This window comes from Topomyia yanbarensis, chromosome 3, assembly GCF_030247195.1.
Source record: "Topomyia yanbarensis strain Yona2022 chromosome 3, ASM3024719v1, whole genome shotgun sequence".
In the NCBI taxonomy this organism is placed as follows: Eukaryota; Metazoa; Arthropoda; class Insecta; order Diptera; family Culicidae; genus Topomyia; species Topomyia yanbarensis.
In genome coordinates, this window is record NC_080672.1 from 56,857,073 (window position 1) to 56,881,136 (window position 24,064).

General features: G+C 40.3%; 2 protein-coding genes across 5 annotated transcripts in view; one reads left to right on the forward strand and one right to left on the reverse strand.

The window, feature by feature from the left end:
- Nucleotides 1-24,064, reverse strand: part of LOC131689679 (protein RER1) — a 291,551-nt gene that overhangs the window by 237,823 nt on the left and 29,664 nt on the right. The gene's annotated exons all lie outside the window — the stretch shown is intronic.
- The window catches only part of LOC131689676 (atypical protein kinase C), a 481,953-nt gene that overhangs the window by 73,131 nt on the left and 384,758 nt on the right, over nucleotides 1-24,064 (forward strand). For all 4 annotated transcript variants that reach the window (XR_009305444.1, XR_009305445.1, XM_058974925.1 and 1 more), the window contains exons 2-3: nucleotides 16,446-17,166; nucleotides 17,522-18,008. Coding sequence is in view for 2 of the 4 variants with exons in the window: in XM_058974925.1 (XP_058830908.1) it covers nucleotides 16,768-17,166; nucleotides 17,522-18,008 (886 nt within the window). In the remaining 2 variants the exon portion in view is untranslated. The remainder of the gene's footprint in view (nucleotides 1-16,445; nucleotides 17,167-17,521; nucleotides 18,009-24,064) is intronic.

Genomic DNA, 24,064 nt, shown 5'->3' on the forward strand with positions numbered 1-24,064 from the left:
ACATAGTTGAAACTGTTTAACGATGTTTTCCCCAGCGATGATAAAATAACAAAATGGGCCAAACCAAAACCGTAAAAACCATAACACCGTGGGCGATCACTGTTCCCTTCGTGAGGAAAGGGGGGTGGCGTTGGAGCTTAGCTCGGCCGTCATTCAGTGGCAGCAGAGCAGAAGAGCGAGAGTAACTTTAATTTAAAAATCGCTCGCTCGGCAACGCAAGTGTAAACATCCCGCGTGAGCTATTATACTTGGACGCCCGTAAACTACTCAGCGCATAAAAGAATCTCTTTCAGACTGGTTGCATTAAATATACAGCGTCAAGAAAAAGAAGAAGAAGAAGATGCAACAACCTAGACAACGACCGAAGCGCTACCTTCCCGTCCACCCGTCGATGGATGGATGCGATGAATGAATGGCAGAGTTTACCGAGTCGGGAGTCGGGGTGTCGTGCAGTGATGGAAGAAATGAAAAATCCCGGAGAAATTCGGTGCATTAGAGAAGGATGAGGTCGATGAACTTGGCCGTTTCAACGTAGCTTCCATTTAGTTGCGGCAGCAACTTTGTAGCGAGTGACTTTCCTCTTTTCATTACGGTGTCCCCGTAGGTAGTAAATAATGTAGTACACACTCTCATTCACCATTCCCAACACCCGCACCGGCGACGCCGCCGCCGCCACTACCGGGTGGTGAAACTTCTCCGACGATCTTCCTTCTCCCCGCCCGTTCTGCTTTTTAATGCATCTCATCTTCTTCCGTTATCGACTGAGGGAGCATCAAGGATACGGTGACTGGGCGGGTTGGATTGTACTTGTTTGAAACCGTCGACAGTCGGCGACTGGGGGGAGAGGCGGCACGAGAGTTCATTCTAATTTAGGTAAGCAGTCTGGATTGAAGTATCGGAAGATGACAAGATTGTTGAATGAGGGAACTGGATTAATAACAATATATGTAGAACACAAACTTGTTGCACTTTGAGCCGAGTTACGCTTGTTCGTAACTTGGCTCGGTTATGATCTTTCGTCATGAAATACTTTCTAATGAATTTTGTGTCGTCAACAAATTATAATACGACGAAATGCATATGGAATGGATCGCCTTGTTACGCATAACCAACACTTTTAAATTTTCTATTCGTGAGGTCATCATAGTAGAATAAACCTATTTTCGAGCTAGGTTAGACGGTTTTCTCTTTCACCGATAACTTGTCGGTTAATTTTACGATCCATTACCATAAATTTTTATGTAAACTGGCAACAGCTGGTTCACTGCTACGCATAGCCAATCTGGTTTCATTTTAATAACACTTTACAAAAATTACGCACCGCGATTGCCATTCCCCTCCTTCCCCGCGCCAATGTGGTTAAAAATGAGTGTAAATATTTGCACGTGGTTTTTCACCATCCACCATCTGCCGCAGTGCTGCAGCTGCACCACAGTCGCTGACATCTCCTGACGCCTGGCGGGTTAGAGTATGAAGCTTTAATTTATGTACCCGTTAAGCTTGAGTTTCCATCTACCCAGAAATTAGTACTGGGGATGAAAGGCAATTTACTTGCTTGGGGCCGTTGCTTGGAACAGGATCGGTTTGCGGTCCATAGTTCGTATTATTATATGCGTTGGTCAGGGGAAGTGACGTTAGAATAGTTTTCCTTAGTATGATTCTACTGTATCGATTTTGTTGGTTATTTTCGGCAAATTTAAGACTAAGAGAAACGAAAGCAATGTAATTGAAAGCCGGCATCGGCGGTAAAACATGATGATGAGTGATGTTCTACCATAGATCATGCGGTAGACTTGGGTGCAACGCCCAACTCCTATTTAGCAGAAGGCAAAGGATTCTTCACATTTCCTTTCGATCATGTCCATATGAGCCTACCTAGTCCTAGTTTTCCGTTCTAAGTTTATAACTGATTCGCTCTAGAATACCTATCCGTCTTTCAATTTCATTGCTGTCGTTTCTCTTAGTCTCAAATTTGCCGAAAATAACCAACAAAATCGATACAGTAGAACCTTGCGGCAATTAAAACATAGTAACTTAGTATGATTCTAGGGAAAAAATGGACGTTGTTGCAGTATAGTCCAGTTAAAAAAACGGAAGAATGAATTTGGTTTAGTGTTAGGCACTATTTAGTAGCATGAGTTATGGACTTTGCGTTTCGACTTCGTCTCATCAGAATCTGGCACTAACTTAGTGACAGGACTTAGCTAGCGACGTATTGACGTATAAGCATCTACTATATTGTTTTTAACGGGTTTCTCGATTCGCGCAGCAAGAAATTTCAACAGCCCATTGTTCGAGGCGGCGTCTTGGCCGCCATGGGACGCTCTCGACTCGAGACGCGCGCCCCAGGTAGAAACCTTTTCATGGCATTATGGAATGCACCGCGTTGCACTGTACACGTGTGCAGATCTGGAGAACGTATTACACGGCTTGATCTCTAGAGGCATCGCTGACTAATCGTGAGTTATCAATCAACCACAGAAACGGCCAAAATTTCTTTTTTTATAATCATAGAGGTTTTAACCTTAGGGTCATTTGTCTCTTTTCTGGTTAGAGAATTTTCTTTTGTAAAAATATCTAACCCTATGTGCGGGGTTGGGAATCGAACCCAGGTGAGCTGCGTACAAGAACGGTTTTAATTGGTAAAGTCACATTTTGGTTCGCCATATTGGAATGGCAATTTTTTTTATTTTGATGCAATTAACTCAAATTTGTGTTTATAAATCACAAAACTTTTTTTTCTCGATTTTTGCTGAAATACCACTTATTTTTTGATGGGGGTCCGCCATATTGGATTCTGAATTTCGAAAAGCTGACTTCAAATTCGTAATGAGCGATATCCAAAACTTCTAATTTTATGTAATCGTTACAAAATATTGACGAACGTTTACTCAAAACTTTAAAGGCGTTCATCTCAAAACATGATTTTTCAAAACTGCGTACAATCTCATACGAAAACGGTTCAATTTAAAGACGTCATTTTTTGACTTCTTAAAAAAAATTGTTTTCATTGGAGGAATGACCTATAAAATCTATAAATCTTTTGTGTTCATTATTTTTAGTGTGGCTTTAAAATGGAAAAACCTATTTTAATCCACCTAGCGGTGCAATTGTGCCTTTCTCAATCGTGAATCACGAGAATGTGTGCGTTGTTTATATTCATTAAAAACTTTTAAATGCATATATTACATTTTATTATTATACATCACATGACTACTATATACAGGAAAATAAATCATTATTCGAGTTCTAAAATTTTGAAAAAGAAAAAACAGCCACGGTAATATTGAACTGAAAAAAGGTGCGAAATCGGCAAAGTCCCAAAAAGTCGATTTTTATAAAAAAAAATTTTTCGAGATAACATAAAATCTCGACGTTTCATGCATTTTAAAGATGTTTGGCATCAAAAATACGAATTCGATTTCTGAAATTTCATGAGGTCTCCCCCTTGAAAAAAAATTTGAGTTCCGGCTTATATGGGAATTTCATATGTGACCGGACGGTTTAGTCTATATTTCCGGAACCATATAAGCGATCCGTATGAAATTTTATAGACATCTATGGGGATATTATAGCTATCATTTGGGACTAAGTGACTTTGTGAAAATTGGCCCAACCATTTCCGGGAAACTGATGTGAGTTCGTAAATTTTGAAAGATGGCCGCTTTTCCGGGCACTTCCGGAACCGTCTATGGTGGTTAATGTAGTCAACGAAAGTTTGGTTGGCCGTCGGTGACCTAGAACAGCAAATTTAAGTTGTTTGAGAGACATTTTAGCGAAATTTTTACCTTTTTTGCTTTCATCGGAGTATCGGTTTGAATCACAATTTGCTATGTGATCGCACGCCACAACCTGTAACTCCGGAACCGGAAGTCGGATCGGGATGAAATTAAATAACCATTTACGGGGACGCAATACCTTTCATTTGAGGCCAAGTTTAGTCGAATCGGTCTAGCCATCTCCGAGAAACCGATTTGACTGTTATTCTGAATTTAGATACTTCCGCCGGGGCATCCGGAACCGAGGATGGTGGCCAATGTGGCCAAATAGACTTTGAATGGATGTTAGTGACCTAATACTACAAATCGAAGCAGTTGTGGTCATATTTTGGAAAATTTTTCACCTTTATACATTCATTGCAGAATTTATTAAAATCGACATTTTCTGCGTGTTCGTACTTATCACCCTGTAATTCCGGAACCGGAAGTCGGATCCATTAGAAATTCAATAGCAGCCTATGGGAACGTTGCACCTTTCATTTGAGACTAAGTTTGTCAAAATCGGTTCAGCCATCTCTGAGAAAAATGAGTGACATTTTTGGTCACATACACACACACATACATACATACATACATACACACATACATACACACACACACACAGACATTTGCCGAACTCGACGAACTGAATCGAATGGTAAATGTCACTCGGCCCTCCGGGCCTCCGTTAAAAAGTCGGTTTTCAGAGCAATTGCAATACCTTTCTATTGAGAAAGGCAAAAGGGTGCGAAATCGGCAAAGTCCCAAAAAGTCGATTTTTATAAAAAAAAATTTTTTCGAGATAACATAAAATCTCGACGTTTCATGCATTTTAAAGATGTTTGGCATCAAAAATACGAATTCGATTTCTGAAATTTCATGAGGTCCCCCCTTTGAAAAAAAATTTGAGTTCCCTTATATGGGAATTTCATATGTGACCGGACGGTTTAGTCTATATTTCCGGAACCATATGAGCGATCCATACGAAATTTTATAGACATCTATGGGGATATTATAGCTATCATTTGGGACATTTGGCGAACACCATCTCTGCAAAAAAAAACTATTTTTAGGTTCTTCGAATCTGTAGGGAATCGATTTCGCCATTGATTATGGCTGCATGGTAAAATTTTTTATTTCGTTCTACTTAAACGATAACATTTCCTAATGCGAGCCAATCTACGAATATATCCTGAAGTTGCAGTTTCAAACAATCAGTGGAAACCAGTTTGCACCCAAATACCACGTATCACTGTAACACCTTTACGAACAGTGTGAATAGCAATGATCCCATATTGCTTCCTTGTGGTGTAGGCGATTTGTTGTTTATTCGGTCGAAAGTCATCTTAAATCCCTATTCGTCAAATTTCACTGTATTAGGTGCATAATTAAGAACATTTGGGTTTGTACATCTGCTTTAGTGCTAAGTTCCATATTTCCTTTACAATTTAAACAACAATTAGTACGAGTTCAAAGCCGAAACAATGGTTAGAATCTTTGCACAAACATTGCCATGCCCAGTTCTTAAAGGGCATATCTAAGCTGACCAACTCTGACGAAAAAATCCGCACACGTTGCGAACTGTGTGCCTGCCCAAGGTGAACGATCGCGCTTCGTTGCAGAATGGTGTACGGATTTTTTCGTCGGAGTTGGTCAGCTTATTCAGTGTTTTTTTGTATAATTTTATCATCCCGGTACTTTCTCTTTCCTTAAATTGATGGGTCAGACGGTATTACAAACATCATCAACCATATTTCGTGCATCAGTTTTAAAGAGCCTTTGACAGACAATTGCTTTCAAATGGTTACATATTGCATTACGCCTCGATAGTGGTGCATCGAGGAGACCGAGGGGCTATGAGCCTTTTTATGTACTGCTTTACACTAAAAGGGCGAACACGAAATTATTGCGACACCGAAAATGTCATGCCAATTTTCTTATAATGTTTAAAATCAAACCAAAATTTTAGGGTAGTTTTATACATATATTTACTTCAAAAATCAAAAGAAAAGTTAATCGATGGAGCCTTGAGTGTAAAATTGAACGCATTTTCGCTTGATGCCCTCCATCAAAGTCTTTACAGTGTCATCCGGTACCAGTTTCTCAGTTTTTTTTCCATTTTCTTAACATGTCCTTCTCGTCTTTGACTGTCTTCTTGCTCTTCCGAAGTTCCCGCTTCATCATTGCCCAGTACTGCTCCACCGGGCGCAGCTCCGGACAGTTTGGCGGATTCATGTCCTTTGGAACAAAATGAACAGAATTAGCCTCTTACCACTCCAGGACACTTTTAGAATAGTGGCATGATGCCAAATCTGGCCAAAATAGCGGAGCTTCGTGGTGCTGCTGCAAGAACGGCAAAAGGCGCTTCTCGAGGCACTCAGATTTGTAGATCTCGCCATTTACTGTGCCTTTTGTCACGAAAGGCTCACTCCTCAGTCCGCAAGAGCAGATGGCCTGCCAAATGAGATATTTGGAGGCGAACTTCGACATTTTCTTCTTCTTAAATTTGTCGTCCACATAGAACTTGCTCTTGCCGGTGAAAAACTCCAGCCCCGGAATTTGCTTAAAATCGGCTTTTATATACGTTTCGTCGTCCATCACACAGCAGCCATATTTTGTCAGCATCTTCTCGTAGAGCTTCCGTGCCCGAGTTTTAGCCGTCGATTGTTGCCGCTTATCGCGGTTTGGGAAGTTCTGTACCTTGTATGTATGTAGTCCAGCTCTCTTCTTTGCATTCTGGACGTAGCTCTGCGACATGCCGATCTTTTTAGCCAAATCACGGCTTGAGACGTTGGGATTTGCTTTAATCATCCGCTTCACCTTTCCCTCCGTCTTTTTGTTCTCCGGTCCCGGTTTTCTTCCAGCTCCTTTGCCGTGGTCCAACGTCAACCGCTCCTGGAACCGCTTCAACACTCTGGAGACGGTTGAATGGTGAATGTTCAACATTTTTCCCAACGGTGCCGGTGCGACAGGTCAGGAAATTCCAGGTGTTTGGAAAGAATTTGTTCTCTCGACTCGCGTTGGTTCACCTCCATTTTCGTTGAATCGAAAAACACGACTTCGAGTTTGACAGCATGTAAACAATACACATCAATGAGAAAGTGTGCAAAATTTGGTTGATTTTTACCCAATGGTAAAAAAGTTATGCCCTGTTGAATGTGTCGCAATAATTTCGTGTTCGCCCTTTAGTCCAAACTAACGATCAAAAAAGAAAAAGTAGAAGCCTATTAGTGTTATTGTAGTGATAATTGTAGTTTACTAGTGTGCAATTGTTATGTGCTAGTCGTATGTCTATCTGTATATGTATTCATCTGAGTATCTATGACATCGTGGTCAGGGAATGGCGTATATGATAGAATAGCGGGTAATTTACTATCCCGTGTACATCTTTTGACGTAGGACTTACGTCTTTCTTTACTATACTGGGTGTCATTGCAAAATTTTCAAAACGGATGCGTTACGTACACTTTGAACTCTAATAACTTTTCTCCTACTAAAGGAATTACTAATTTTGTTTCATAAATCGAAAGGAAAACGTTCAACGCTTGCTATTGATACCTTGTTTGCTATGTAAAACTTGTTTAAAAAGTTCAAAAACTACTTTTAATGCGAATCAACATTAATGCTAAAACCTATAAATATGGGTGTCACAGTTTTTCTTAAAGCCAGACGTGTGTAAGCCACAGAGCAGAACACACGTACGTGTGCTGCTCAACGAGAAGCTGCATTTTGACCACCAACCAAATCATAGCTACTGCCTTATCGCTGCCAACCAGTCGTCGCCCTGCGTGAAATTCATTGCTCTCAGAAGTGGACAGAGTTACTAATTCGCAAGCTGCTCTTCCAGTGCCTGGTCCGTCAGATTGCACAGAATTTCAAAACCTACTCTTCCGGAGCTCAGCCGTAATGGCCCTTTAAGAAGCCAGCGAGGCCTGCCTGGTTAGTTTGTTGGAAAATACCAATCTGTGCGCTATCCATGCCAAGCGAATAATCATCATGCCGAGCGGGAAACGGCGAAATAATATTCACAACAAAGGTCCTTATTAGGACCACAAAATCGTTCTCAGAAGAATTACAATTGAAATTTCCATTTCGTGCTTTGGAAAATAACTTCCCTCTTATCGGGTTAGTTATTTTCTATAATAATATCCGAAAAATGTGCGATAAAACCAATAAACTGACCAATTGGACGGAAGCAATAAAATACCTACAACAATTTGAATCAGAAAAGTGATATTAACGGAAAAATGCTTCGATCGTTTCTAAGTGTTTGGCAGCTGAAGTTGCCGATTTGTTTTCCAACGTCAATTATTTGCGCTGTGCTGTACGGAACAGATTTTTGCGCGATTTGTTGGGAAATAATTAAAACAATTGTGTAGTAGATTCCGTAGATTTTACCGTAAATTTTGATAGAAATGATTTTGTAAAAGCATTAATTAGCCGTGCTTTGAAAGGTGGTTTTTGCAAATCTTTCTAAAACATTAGTGAATGTGGAAACCCTGCTACTAAGCGAATGCCACGCCAAAAAGAATGATGAAAATATTTTCATTTGTCGCACAAAGGGATGGACTACCATCTGCACTAAGAAGTTTATAAAAGAGATCGCATTCCGATATACAATGCTCATTCGATATGAGCTGCGAAAGGGGAATGTTCGTGTATGTACGCAGCAGATGCGAATTCGGGCAAGGTTCGAATCGTTAGCAAGGACTCTCGTCTGGTATCATCAAACATAGTTATCTAGAAACCGTTCTTTTTAGGATGAAAACATAATGGAGAAAGAATTGAATTAGAAAGTTCCATTTAATAACTTGAATTGAGTTTGCGCCTGTCAATTCTTGTATACATTTACCAGTGATTCATATAAGCAAATGTTTATCAAATTAATCTACAAACCCGAAGGTTTTTGCAAGTCCTAGAAAATCAGTGAATGTGGCAATCTCATTCGACATGAAATTTCCAGTAAACATTCATTCAAAAAGTGCATTGGCTCAAATTATCCATGAATGTCATATGATATGCCCAAGTTTAGTCCTACGTCAACACCGCGGTTACGTCCCGGACATTACCCACTCCTAGTTTTTTCCTTCCTAGGATTCAATTGTTCAATCAAATTTTGGTGTTCAACTCGAGCATTCGATTCGGTCAAGGTACGATTAATTTACCGACGCACGTGAATCATCCATTCCCGGTCTGCTCAGCATGACAAAAATTGTAAATTAATGATGAATAAATATCATTTGCTGGAATTCATGAGTTCAAGTTGCTTGATTGCGTGTTATATGTGTGCTTTCCTTATATTTCATTAGTGTGCTTTTGTTATACTTTTATTAGTTTGCTTTTCCACTACTTATGTATACCAAACATAGAATCAGTCAATTTACAGGCTTCAACTTAATCTCTTTGCCACTTTTTATCTTTATTCGGCGTGTAATTTTTCCGTTTTCCCCTATATCTTGAATTAGATTCATGCTAACAGCGATGAGTGTTGCATATTCTCTTATTTACACTGAAAATCTCTCATTCTAAACCTACCAATGCTCGTGACCTTCGCGATAGCACAAACGCGAGTATGCAATTTCACTGATTCACACATACTCTTACGTCAGCAATCTCGCCAACATTTAAACACCCCGGTAATCCAATGATTGTTTTTCCAGAAGTACCTTCCCTTGGTCCTAGATTCACACCTTTAGTTGAACCAATCAAAAAATGACGCTCTTATTAATAAGACAAGTTACATACATGCTAGCAGACCCGACAAACTCAACATACAAACAAATACAAATGCTTGAGTTTCGTTCACGCACAACTGTGCCCGCGATCTCACAAATATTTTCAAGGAAAAGGTAGTTTTGGACCGCTATATGCACAAAAAAAAGTTATACATGAAAGGGTTAATTATATGGCAGTTGATATGGCAGAAGTGGATTTATTGAAATAGAAGACTCTTTAATCGGAAAACTCGTATATTAATAAATAAGGAAAACACAATACAAGTTGTAAACTCGCAGAGTTTACATTGATAAAGTTAGATAATTATTTAGTTGTCTGAAAAACATGAGAAATTTATATAAAAAAAAATTTAAAAAAAAAAGTGGAGTAGAGTGGGGTCTAGTAGGTCAATTTTTCTTGGTGAGCTCGTGCGATGATATTTTTGCACTATTTTCCAAGCTAAATCCAATAAGACGAAGGTACTTTTTTCGATGTTTTTATAATCAAAGGGTACGCTAGGTGACTATATTCGAGGCTAAATAAAACAATGTTCACGCCTAGAAAATCGGCGGTTCAACTTTTATTTGAAGAGTATGACTACTACGAATCATTTAAAAATTAATAACACAAACAATACATGCTATCCATTAACGTCATTCAGGTAAGAAAATGAGGAAGTGGCAAATGATCTGAAAAATCATGAAACCGCTGGAAGGAAATTTTGAAAAAAAACATGTTTTTTCAATAGCTGCGTCTCGTTTTGTACTTGCGAATGACGTCTTTGGTGTACTCCTCGTCGCCAGAGTGTGGAATTGAAGTTGTGCATTCCAGCTCATGTAGTTGCGACGATCACGCTTACACTTCGACTTTGTCTTTTTGGATTATCTACTTCAACAACACCTTGCATCATTATTTTGTTAAGTCATGTTTCGTTAGTGACAAGTGCTTTCCCTTCACACGAGCACGTAATGTTTTGAACGGAACCTTGAATTGTTTAGAGGCTGATCGAATACTGGCACCATCTTGAACAGATGCAATTGTGTTTGTGTACGCACAATTTTCTTTTTAAAATACCTCTAATTTACATTATAGTAGTGACCTATAGTGTCCCAAAATGGCTGTCCTAGTGTGCCCCCAAGCGTATGTTTCATGTTGATGTCTGCATTTTTTCAAAAACAAAAATTTTGAAAAACCAACACAAACTCGTGTTCAGCATTAATTTCTTCATAAGATAAAACTCCCGTGACATTTTTTTACATTGACTAAATGTACTGTTCTGAGGACAAAGGATAACACGGTGCTACAGTGACTTTGTACTTTTCAAGTGACCTAGTATAGGTTGTAGATCTCGCCAAATGCAACACAAGAGAATGTTTGAAAAATCTTGATTTATTAAAAAAAACTATTTTTCGGGACTTTCGGCATTGTAATTTTTTTATGCAGTCGTTTTCAACCGATTTTAAATATTTTGAGTGTACTGGAAAGAAGAAGAAATGACCTTTTCAACCATATGCTATGTTATGTTCTTTTGTCAAAGATACTATGCGGTTTTGGGTCAACAATATGAAAACAACCATAATTTTCCTCTTTTCCTTGAACATTATTAAAATTACTCAACATCTTCTAGAGAAGCGTGTTTGTTTTAATAAAATTTTAGAGGGAGCATTTAATTTCGCATCCAACGACCTATTTATCATCAAAATCGGTTGATAAATTGCGGAGTTATTAATTTTTTTCCAAATTAGAAACTTGCTCACATGAACTCTTAAGGGGTTAGTGAGGTATTGTTTTGCGCTATTAGATGCTATAATTATATCTTCCGTTATTTTTTTTCCAATTTCAAGCTTAAAGTTTACACACATACTTTTGAATGTATAGAATAGAGTGGGATACGGCTAAACGAAAAAAATAAAATCCTGCAAATTCTTAGCTCGATCGGCGAAACTATATTTTTGCGCCCATGCCTTAAAGTTTATATGGAAATTCGTATGGGTGAATTGATTTTCACAAAATAATTCCTTCTCCCATTACCGCCTAAAAATAAATCGATATGTGGTTTAAGTAGGAAATTTAACAGTGAAACAATGTCTCGAAGACCGCGAAACGATCTGACGCTTGTGCAAAAAGTTATTAAGCAGACACCGATTGATGCTTTGACGATTGATAAAAAATCTACTTTCATAGCATCACTGCTGCTGATGGTCGAATTATATTCAAAATTTTAAACTTTCTCTTATTGTGGACAAAAGAAGTCTAATTTTATTCCTAAAAACTATTGTGAAGTAACCAAACAACTCAGATCATTGATTTGGACTCAATAAGAGAATGTCAAAGAACATTGCATATGATTCGAAAGCCAACAGCAGTGGTGCTAGAAAAAATGAATATTTTATCAACCGTCAGACCATCAATCGGTTTCTGCTTAATAACTTTTTCCACAAGCGTCAGATCGTTTCGCGCTCTTCGAGACATCGACTGCTAACTTCCCTACTAAAACCATATATTGATTTATTTTTAGGATGTAATGGGAGACTCTTGAAGGAATTATTTTGTGAAAATCAATTTTCTCATACAAATTCTCATGTAACCTTTAAACCTTGGGCGCCAAAATATAGTTTCAAGGATTGAGCTACGAATTTGCAGGATTGTTTTAGGACCCAACTGTAACCCAAAAAGTTGCTCGGAGCAGGAATCTAATTTTTGTCCCACCCTAATGTATAGGTAATAGAACAAACTTTTTTTTTGAAGATTTTATGAGACTGTCCCCTTAAAAGTTCATGCGAACAGGTTTTTTAATTTGGAAAAAAATTAATAACTCTGCCAAAATTGGTTGAGAATTTTGGTCATAAATAGGACGTTGGGTGCGGAATTAAATGTGCTCCCTAAATGTTTATTAAAACAAAGACGCTTCCTGATAAAAATGCAGAGCAATTTTCATATATTTTTAGTGAAGAAATCGCAAAATAATGGGTACTTTATTGTTGTCCCGAAACCGCATAGTACTTTTAACAAAAGTACAAAACATAGCATTCCGTTGGAAAGGTTATTTCTTCTTCTTTCCAACACACTTAGAGAATTTAAAATCTGTAGAAAAATGACCGGGTAAAAAATTTGTTCGTGCTCAAAGTCCTGAAAAATATTTTTTTTGCCCTCAAGATTATGAGGGTTAAATTGATCAAACGTGGTTTTGTGTTGTATTTGACGAGATGTACACCCAGGTTTTTTGCGCGGTTTTTTTACGAGGTTTTTTTACGCGGATCTTCCAATTAACGCGGTTTTTTTATGCGGATTTTTCAATTAACGCGGTTTTTGCAAAAATATTCTAAGTCCTTTTGAATGCAAAAGACTTAGAAGATTTTCGGAAAGATGGAAGAGACGGGTCTGGAAGATTCCTTATGGCCCGCACCCCAACAATATGGGTTTTTTCGGAGTGGTCTTGAAGAGTAGGTACCAGAAATTGATTTTTGGCGCCATTTTGAAATAAAAAATGGCGACTTTCGGTTTAGCGAAATTCGCTATAACCCAATTAATATGGGTATTTTCGGAATGGTATTGACAAGTAGGTGCTAGAAATTTATGTTTGACGCCATTTTGAAATCCAAGGTGCCGATTTCTGTTTTAGCGAAATTCGCTATAACTCAATCAATATGGGTATTTTCGGAATGGTCTTGACGAGTAGTAGCCAAAGATCGATGTTTGACGCCATTTTGAGTATTTTGGAATGATCTTAACGAGTAGGTGCCAAAAATTGATTTTTGACGCAATTTTTAAATCCTAGATGGCGATTTCAGATTTCGCGAAATTCGCCATAACCCAATCAATATTGGTATTTTTGGAAGTTGAAGTTGTAGTACAAATAGTTTTAATTAAGCAGTTGAATTTACTTAAATTTAAGCAACATGTTTAATTTGAATAAATTCAAACCCCCAACTCACACCTCTTTCATCTCGCCACACTTTCCTGGATGAACACATAAAAATATTTTGCATTTTGCTGGTTTATGATTAGATCTTATATTTGAGGGTGATTTAGATGATTGCCCAAATTTTTCATGCGGGAATTTCGGTAAACCAGAAGTCGCCATCTAGGATTTTAAAATGACGCCAACCGTTTGTCTGCTACTCGTACGTTGATTGAGTTGTAGAGAATCTCGCTAAGCCGGAAGTCGCCATTTGGGATTTGAAAATGGCGCCAAAAGTAAATATTCATGGAAAACCTTGCGGGAAAGATGCAGATTTATTTATTTCTGTCACCTACTCGTAAGATCATTCCGAAAACACCCATATTGATTGGGTTACAGCGAATTTCACTGAACCGGAAGTCGCCATCCTTGATTTCAAAATGGCGTCAAAGATCAATTTCTGGCACTTACTCTTCAAGACCATTCCGAAAATATCCATATTGATTGGGTTATAGCGAATTTCGCTAAACCGGAAGTCGCCATCTTTGATAATTAAAAATGGCGTCAAAGAGCAATTTCTGGCACTTACTTCTCAAGACCATTCCGAAAATATCCATATTGATTGGGTTATAGCGAATTTCGCTAAACCGGAAGTCGCCATCTTTGATTTCAAAAGGGCGTCAAATATCAATTTCTGGCACCTACTCTTCAATACCATTCCGAAAATACCCATATTGTTGGAGTGTGGGCCATAAGGAGTCTTCCAGACCCGTCTCTTCCATCTTTCCGAAAATCTTCTAAGTCTTTTGCATTCAAAAGGACTTAGAATATTTTTTGCAAAAACCGTGTTAATTGCGAAATTCACGCAAAAAAAACTTCCAAAAATATTCCAAGTCTTTTGCTGAGAGTTTTTTTTACGCGGAATTTCGAATTAACGCGTTTTTTTACGCGGATTTTCCAATTAACGCGGTTTTTTACGCGGATTTTCCAATTAACGCGGATTTTCACGCGCTACCTATCCCCCGCGTAACAAAAACCTGGGTGTACAACCTTTAACAGACCACTTTAAAAGTACATTCTTTTTTTTGTAGCACCGTGTAATATTCAAGTTATCCAAAGGGTGCGTTAGTGTAAAATATAAACTACAAAAGCTTTAGAAGAAAAAAAAACTGTTTTTAAGGAACACCCTAACGCTTAAATTTGGATTTCTCGTGCAATGGAAAGTATAAGAGCTAGAGCTTGCGTGTCTGCGAAAAATTTGTCTAAAACGTGTTGCTCTACAACTTCATCGAAGACAGTCAAACTCTATCTCTACCCTGTAAAAAGTTCAATTTAAATTTTGCTAAAATTAGAACCACCTCACCTTCTGTTTAAACAAAATGAAGGGCCTTGCAAAGTACAACGACTTTACCAAGCATATTGTCAGGCTGGGTCATTTAATTTTAGCAAAAAGTTAAAATTCCTGCTAAATTCACATTATGGACCACTGTGCATTGTAGGTATGAGTTTATCAACTTCCTTAGGAAAAGTTATTAAACTTTAAATTAAGTGATGTCTGAGTCAGTTTTTCAAGGGGCCATGATGGAGAATCGGTGTTCGATTCCCACCAACTTTATTTTTTGCGAACTAATAGGGTGGCTTAGCTGAACACTAACTTTTAAAGAAACAACATAAATAGGTTCACAAGAATTACTGGAGACGGCTTGTTCTACAACTTTGTAGAAGACACCAAATTTATATCTTTTTACGTTGAAAAGTTAGTGTTGGTGCCCTCTATGTGGTGGAATGTAGAACTAAAATTTTCTAGTTGAAAGATGACTCGTATTATATACTACAATCATTTCAAACTTACTATTTAGCTAAACCAATATTTTGGAATAAATAATATTCAAGGGAATTGTGTCCTGATTTTCCACCATGCGCTGTTAGGCCCCTTGTAAAACTGACTCAGAGATTACTCCATTAAAAACTTAATAACATCTACCAACGAAGTAGGATTGATCAGCAGTCTTCGACAAAGTTGTAGGCAATGAAATAATCTTTCCTATTTCCACTTGCTGTGATAAACTGATGCATACAGTACCACCTAGCGGTGAAAATTAAGGTGGAGGGCTTTCTTCGTGTAAGTTGACGGAAAATCCCATACAAACTACGAACGCGTTGGTCCGGTAGGGCACCATCCATAAATGACGTAGCATTTTTGAGTAATTTTTAACACCCCCCTCCCCCATCGTAGCATTTCGTCACAAACTTCTAAAGACCCCCTGGTAATTACGTAGCTTGACGGTAACTCTCCCCCTGTCCCGGTAATTTTTATAAAAAAATCGATGTTAGTTGTTCCCCTTTAAAAAAGCTACGTAGCCTGACATGACCCCCTATCCCCCCGTCGTCACACATCATCACAAAATGCAAAATTCCCCCTTCTCCATATAATGCTACGTCATTTATTGTTGATCCCTAGCTAGAGTTGTTCGATTTGGATCTAATTTGGATTAAACACATCTGATAGGACTTGGAATGGCCCGATGAGTGTCATTTTTTTTCTTGTCTCTGTACTCTCCAGTCTAGTCCTCGGTTGAAATGTTGAAAACAATATAGAGTTTTTATATTTATCATTTAGGATAAACAGCTACCACTGTATGTTTTTCGTACCTAATCCGACATTGACAGCCTCGAGGTTGGTCGTAAAAAAGTGAGGATCGGAAACTTGGTAAATGTGATTAGCAGTAGTTTGTGCAACTTTGTATAACAACATTCTTGGGTAAAAATGGACATTTTAATAAAAATCAAGGTATTTTTTCTTTGGTTTCCATCCTTCGCGCGAATATCTTGTGTTAGTGGTGAGGGAGCTGAAAGTTTTTCATCGTTGATTGTTGCATTTTGAAATTGAAAAATGCGGTGATAAAATTCGTACAAATCAATTGTCGGAATGCTGAGCCAGAGCATTCCGACAATTGCTTCTTTTCATCTGTACAATCTCCGTCGAAATTTCAAAATTCACAAACTTTCTTAACCTCCCACGCGACACCCAAATTCACCCACTCAGCAGCTCGAATTTCCTTTCATTACAGAAGTTCAGCGCTTAATTCAATTTCTGCAAAGCAAAAAGAAGAGTACGCTTCTTATATACCGAGAAAACAGAACATAGCAGATCCATCCTTCCATCCCAACTGATAGCACCACCAAGTTCTGCAGCAAAAGAAACCATCGGTAGTGAAAACTGTGTGCGTTCAATCCGAGCGATAGTGAACCGAGAAAAGAAAGAAAAGTGCCACAAAGTTAACAGTTAAGGTGCCCCCTCTTTGGTGCGACGGTGCTCCGTCTGACTGTCGGTTTCATTCGTCATTCAGCCGCGCTCGTTCCGTTCCGAGCTCAGCTGTGTGAGCCTAAAAGATGGCCTGGGGTTACTGGAGTGCGACGGCCGTCGATCGGGGAAGGTCCCCGCGGCGAAACACCCAACAGCCACAGCCGCCGCTTCCCTATCAGAACCATCAGAACCACCAGAACCATCAGAGCTACCAGCAGTATAATCCAATGGTGGTCCAATCCCAGCACCAGGCGTCAGCCCAGTGTCTCAACAGTTGTCCACAGGCGGCGGCCGATCCATCGCCACCGCCACTTCCGCCGCAACCGCTTCCGCAACAACAGCAACCACAACATCAACAGCAAGCCTGCATCAGTCCGTGCCACAGTCCTTGCCACAGTCCGCAGTTCATCGAGCAACTACCGCCGGATCTGCCCTGCACTCCCGTCTGCACGTACTCACGTAGACAGTCACTTGATAGTCCACAGGTAGATCGATGTGTGGTGATCACCGCAGGATAGCTTTTGTTTCTTTCCCTCCCGCAGGGATTGGATTTGCGTGATCGGGTTTCGACAACCCACCGATTTGAAGTTCCACGCAATTTCAATCCCTGCCGGCTTACATTAATTTATCATTGGACTATAGCAATGACTTTTCATGCATCCCATTTCCAACCTCATTCGATGCTGGTGGGAGGCTTTCATAACTGCTATGCAACATCGCTTAGTTGTATAGCATTTGCAGGAAGACAAAAAAAGTACATCTGCACTGCTGTGGTTGTTGTTATTGTTGTTGTTGTCGCCGGATTAGCAAATGTTCAGCTTTCAATTCTTTCACGTCAAGGCCAACCATCTCTCGGACATCATCTGCCGGGCAACCGTTCCCTCGATCCAATCGGCCGGGAATACACTAACGCGGGGAACCTCTCTGCGCGATACGGGCGACTATGCGGTACCTCATCCCCATCCGCACACGCACCACTACATGACGACCTCGGATACACCGCGGACGCTGAGCCGGGTGGGTTCGTGTCCCGGTTCGACGGGCGGATCCGGATCGGCGCACGGGTCCGGATCCGGATCCAGTCCGGGCGGTGGACCGGGTAGCAGTGGTGGGGGTGGTGGAGGACGGGGCAGCATCGGTGGCGGTAGTGTGGGGATGATGTGCGGTGCCAGCCTGCACGGTGGCAGCCAGGGCGGTGGGCTGGAGTACGTGGAGTGTTCACACTACGACCGGATGCCGCTTCCGATACCGGTGCAGATACCGATAGTGCCACCGCCGCCGCCGCAGCTTTGCTCCGAGGAGGAAATCGAGCCGGCTTATGCGACAGGTAGGTGTTGGGACGGGGGAATGACTAAATTCTATTGATTAGAGATTTTGGTTTGTTATCATTGTTTCAGTTTGAAGTGTTTTCGAATTTGCGGTTCATATACATATACATATACGTACATGACTGTTAGGTGATACAAAATCCTCATTATAGCCTTTGTCTTAACTGGTGGGTGGAAATTAATCTTTTCATTATTTACCATTTTATGACGGGACATGAAAGAAAGGATTCGTAAGCAGAGGCACTTACGCGCATTATGTGGAATTATGCCCAGGCAAAATTTGACAGAAATAGCCCAAATTAAGCACGACCCTTTTTGATTTGGATGAATCTTTGGGTCCACAGATTCAAATTTTCAAGGCGAAATTGTTGTTCAATTACGTGATTTTTTTTGGGTGTTTGACGTAAGTGCCCTTATTTAAGACTTTTATGGTATCTAATGGAGAAAACAAATCGAAATGGTGAATTGAACGAAAGCAATTATGTGAATAAAATTCTCCCCAGAAGCAGGATTCGAACGTACAACCCTTGGGACTTCGGCCCAATTTACACACTCTGATGCTATCCTTAGGTTATGGTGACGTTCCAGGAGGAACACATAATTATCCCATTGGAGGCAGTAATCGTACCACTGCCTCTAGAGAGAGATCACACAGAATCGCCTTTGCCAGCCAACACATGTGATCTATTTCATCCCCCCGCTAGACACCAAAGCCGGAGTTTTTATTATCGTCTGATGTATGTCGTACTTCGGTGGGTGACAGAGCTAATGGGGACCGTCGATTTCTGGTCCCTTACCCAGTTAACGTCATACCCAGAGGTATGCCGGGCGCGAACGCTCCGTTCGAGTGCGACAATGAATTCATTATTTTGGGTTTTGACGTAAGTGTCAATACCTTATTTAAGATTTTTTGGTGACATTGAAAGAGGTAGACAGATCGAAATGGTGAACCAAAGCAATTATATAAAAAATCCCCTCAGAACCAGGATTAGAACCTGCAACCCTCGGGACTCCGGCCCATTGCTCAAACCCCTATGCTATCGATCTGTTTGCCCGTTATATACCACTAACAAAGTTTCCAGCTTTTCCATGTTAAAACCGTAATTGATTAGTTCACTTTGTCCCAAAAACTTCTTGTAGGTGTGTGTGTGTTATCCATCCTATCTCACACTGACGGATAGAGATTTTCAGAAAAATATGTGTTTGTGCTTACGCCCAAGCAAAAAACTTTGTACAGTAACTATTAGACTGCCCAGAAATATAATGAATTTCTGAAAACTCAATCGGTCCACCCCTGATTCGATTCCTAGTCCCACCAGGATTTGAAGCAAGTCTAGCTACCGGACCAACTCACCTGAAGTTTGTATGAAATTTTTCGACAATTTACATGGAGAAAACCCACTAACTCGCATTTTTGCCGCTAGGTGGCACTGTATGCATCGTATTATCACTGTAAGTGAAAATAAGAAAGATAATTTAATTGTCTACAACTTTGTCGAAGACTGTTAGTCAATTCGGCTTTGTTAAAAGAAGTTATTAAAATTCGCTAAAAATTTAATAACTTCTTTTACTAAAGCTGGATTCACTAGCAGTCTTCGACAAAATTGTAGACAATTAAATTATCTTTCTTATTTTCACTTACAGTGATAATACGATGCATACAGTGCCACGTAGCGGCAAAAATGCGAGTTAGTGGGTTTTCTCCATGTAAATTGTCGAAAAATTTCATACAAACTTCAGGCGCGTTGGTCCGGTAGCTGGACTTGTCCGATTTGCTTTAAAATTGGAACAAGTACTCCTGGTGGGACTAGAAATCGACTCAGGGGTGGGCCGATAGGGGTAATTTTTGTCCTGTCACTCTAGTGACTATGCTTGGTGCTAGCTCAATTGACATTTCAATAACCCGTATTCCAAGATCCATCAATCAGCCCTGTATTACTGTAATGTTCATATAATGAGGATTCTGTCATTCCAATAAGACATTCGATACCCTACAAGAAGAAAACTTAGCCTTGATCGACACCAGTTTGGTTTTATCATCCCGTAACGCGGGTGGCTTCGTGAAAACTATCGAATAGGAGTTGACAACAGCTTAAAGTAGCATCGAATGATGCTATAAAGGTGCTCTGATCCAATGCCACTTTGGATCCGCCATTCAGTCTAGCATGAGTTTTTATGAAGTCTTTTGTCTTTGTCAAGTTTCGTCGTTTATGCAACACCCTCCGAAATCAACGATTTCCGTCACTCACAAGATCAACGATGACAAAGCTGTGCTTCACCAAATTGAACTTCAATACGAGACTGCCCGGAACAGCGCCTTCGGTGAGTGCACTGGTCTTGTTCAAAACAGCCTTCCACAGTTTGTGAGCAGATATCAGCGCTCAATTTGTATCGGTGGCCGTACACCTTTAGGCAGAACACTTTCACGCGAGGTATTCGACAACTCATTCTCTCCACCACAAGAGTACATTGAAACATTGCCATCGTACAATATCAGTTTCCCACTACTTGAACACAGGGTGAAGCCAAGTTGTTGAGGGCTCCATCCAGTGTCGATGCATTGAAAGGACCAGGTCCCGATTGCTTGCCTCCAATATTTGTAAAAGGATGCACCCGATTGTGAGTCAACGCTACACCACTTCAAATTTGACGATGTACCTATACAACTAGCATCTTAGTCCCCGTTGTTGAGGAGCGTCGATAAACTGATGCTATATATTTTGACATTTCACCATTATTCGATGAAGTATCACACAAGGAAGTCACTTAGGGCCGTTAATTTATATTTTATTTATAAACAGCCTCTCCCCTCGTAGCAATGAGAAAAATTATATAAAACCTGTTTGCGCAATAGTGGCACAAGGACTAACTTTAATTAAGTTTGATTTTAATGATTCGGTAGGCGAAATGTCGTTCGGCGGAATACCGTTAGGCCAAATGGGTTATTAAGCCGAATGGATCATTAGGCCGAGTGGGTCATTAGGTCGAATTGGTCGTTCGGCCGAATGGCTCATTAGAGAGAGAGAGAGAGAGAGAGAGAGAGGGGGGGGGGAGCACCTGGAAGGGCTCATCAACTCTGAAGCAGTCCTCGCCTTCGTTGACTGTATGCAATCGAGTGAAATGCGTACGCATCTAGCCTAAAAAGGACCTTACGACTGGCGGCCCATGATCAAGCGATCTGAAATTCATTCAGTCATGGCTCGGAACATCCGGATTGGGCCAAATTCCACATGATTAATTGTTTCAAAATCTTTCGATGGCATGAATATTTGAATCTATCCATTTCGGTAGTTCGATTGAGTAGTACAATTTTTTTATCATTGTCGACTGAAAACAACAAATTTTTCAAAATGCAAAAAGAACAGGTAATGTTCAATAACTCGAAAAAAAATACACAATTGTGATACCTTCAGTTACAAATCTTGCATCATCCAAAATCAACAATACGCAAGCCGTAACGCAGTGATCCGTTGAATTAATCGGTTAATCGAACGCTTTCTGATGATGCTGGGTTATTAGGCCTTAAGGTCGAACGTCATTCAGTCGAAGGATATTAGGCTGAATCGACGAAATTCGAATGGTGATTAGGACGAATGACCATTAGGAACTGAAAACAAGATTCAAAAGAATGATCAGTTTTCAATTAAGCTTGCATTTTTGAGATTTTTTTTTAACTTGGAATAATAATGTTTAGAACCTCATCTTTCTCGCTGCATATTTACTGGCGTAACGGATTAGTAATTAAAAATGTTGCTTGATGTGGCTCGCTTCAAATCGGATTCTGTTCGACATTGCTCCGCTCCATCGAACTTAAATTAATTAAAAAAAACCAATGTTTGAGTAATCTGGACAAACAAATGGATCACAGGTTTGCTTGCGAGGGGCCGCCGGCCATCTCGTTCGTCGTATTCTCAGTGGCTTCGAACTGGTTTTTTCTTCGGCCTAATGTTCATTCGGCCTACTGTCCTAGTCGCCTTCAGATAGACAACTTTTTGACTTCGCTACCGTTGTGAATAAGACGGGAAAATGCTGGAAAATTAGAATGAATTGAAGAAGGAATAATACACCTGATTTAAAGAAGGAATAATACACAATCGACAACGATCGTCGCATTTTGGGGCGCGACGCAGTTGATTCGCTCTCTGCTGAACCTGATCCGTCATCCAATAACATCGAGATTTACTACCAGAATGTTGGTGGCTTAAATTCATCAACGGACAGCTATTTGCTCGCGACCACGGACTGCTGTTATGACGCGTCATGGCCTTAATCGAAACGTGGCTTGTCGGTACTCTGTCTCGCCAGGTGTTTGGTTCAACATTCCCGATGTCTCCCGCTGTGACCGCAATGCCCTCAACAGCTAAGACATCAGGTGGTGGTGTACTCATCGCCGTTCGTCATGGTATAAAAGCCCGACTGATTAACGATGAGCGGTGTGTCGTGTATTTTTCACCTGACAGAATTCGTGATTTCAGCCTGATCGATGTACATCTTTCCTCCGTTTCTTTCATCACCTCGATCTGATGATATTATTATACTGGGTGACTTCAACTTACCTGGCTTGATGTGGTGCCAGGCAAGTAATTGATTTGTACGATTCGAAAAATCTGTGCTTATCAACAATGCCAGTTGCATCTTGGACAACTACAGTAGCGCAACTATTCGGCAAATTAATAATGTCATCAGCGAGAATTGACGTACATTGGACCTCTGCTTTGTAAGTGCCCGGGACTACGCTCCGTACTGCTGCGCCGCTCCGACTCATTTAGTCCAGCATGTGCGCCATCATTCCCCACTACATCTTGCACTCGTTGGTAACCTAGGAGTGGATTTTGAAGACATCTTAAGCTCTATCGTCTACGATTTTAAAAACGCTGACTGCGACAGCATCGTTAGCACGCTGTGTGGACGAAAATCTTAAAAATGACGACGCGAACGAAGCAGCGATGACGTTTTCTAATATTCTTAACTATCTAATCGACCGTGATGTGCTCAAACGAACAATCAGTACCAATCAACACCCTTCCTGGCAATCAACCGTCGATTTAAAAATACCAAATTTAAAAAATTCTCGAAACATAAGATACTTGCATTACGAAACCACTACTTTCAACTCAACCACGAATACCAGCAGCAAAGCTGACGCGCCTACTTTAGACACCAGCGAAACGTCGACCGTCAACTGAAATCTAAGCCTAAGTCGTTTTGGAAATATGTGAACGAGCAGCGAAAAGAATCCTGGTTACCATCTTGCATGTCATTGGAGTTTTAGGTACCGACACTAAGGAAATGTGCCAACATGATATCGCAATAGCGAAGCTGGACAAACGCGGTATTCATGGACAACTCTTGCGCTTGTTCCGTTCCTACCTCGATGGAAGGCAGCTCCAAATCAGGATTAAGGACTGTATCTGCATCAATCTTCGCTACATCCGGCATCCCACAAGGAAGCTATCTCGGTCCAGTGATATTCCTCCTTTACTTTAATGACATCAACATCAAATTACAAGGACCCCGCCTTTCTTTCGCAGACGACATGAAAATTTTTCGACAAAAAACGGGATAAATACGATGCCGAGTTTCTTCAGAGTGAACTAGAAAGCTTTAGTACGTGGTGTGATCTAAACAGAATGTTTTTAAACCCGAGGAAATGATCAATCGCTACGTTCACGCGGAAACGCCTTCCGATTCAGTTTAAGTACCATTTCTTCAACTCGAGTATTCCAAGACACTCTCACATCAAGGATCTCGTAGTCATCATGGATTCGGCACTAACGTTCCAATCACATACATCATCCATTGTGGATAAGGCATCAGGACAGCGTGGGTTCATCTTCTGAATAGCGAAAAACTTTAGGGACGTATACTGTTTAAAATCGCTCTATTGCGCGTTGGTCCGCTCAACACTAGAATATTGTTTTGCTGTTTGGAACCCCTACTACCAGAATGGCGTTGACAGAATCGAAGCCGTCCAACGCCGGTTCATACGCTTTGCCCTCCGACATCTTCCTTGGCAAAACAAATTTCAGCTGCCGAGCTACGAAAACCGTTGTCA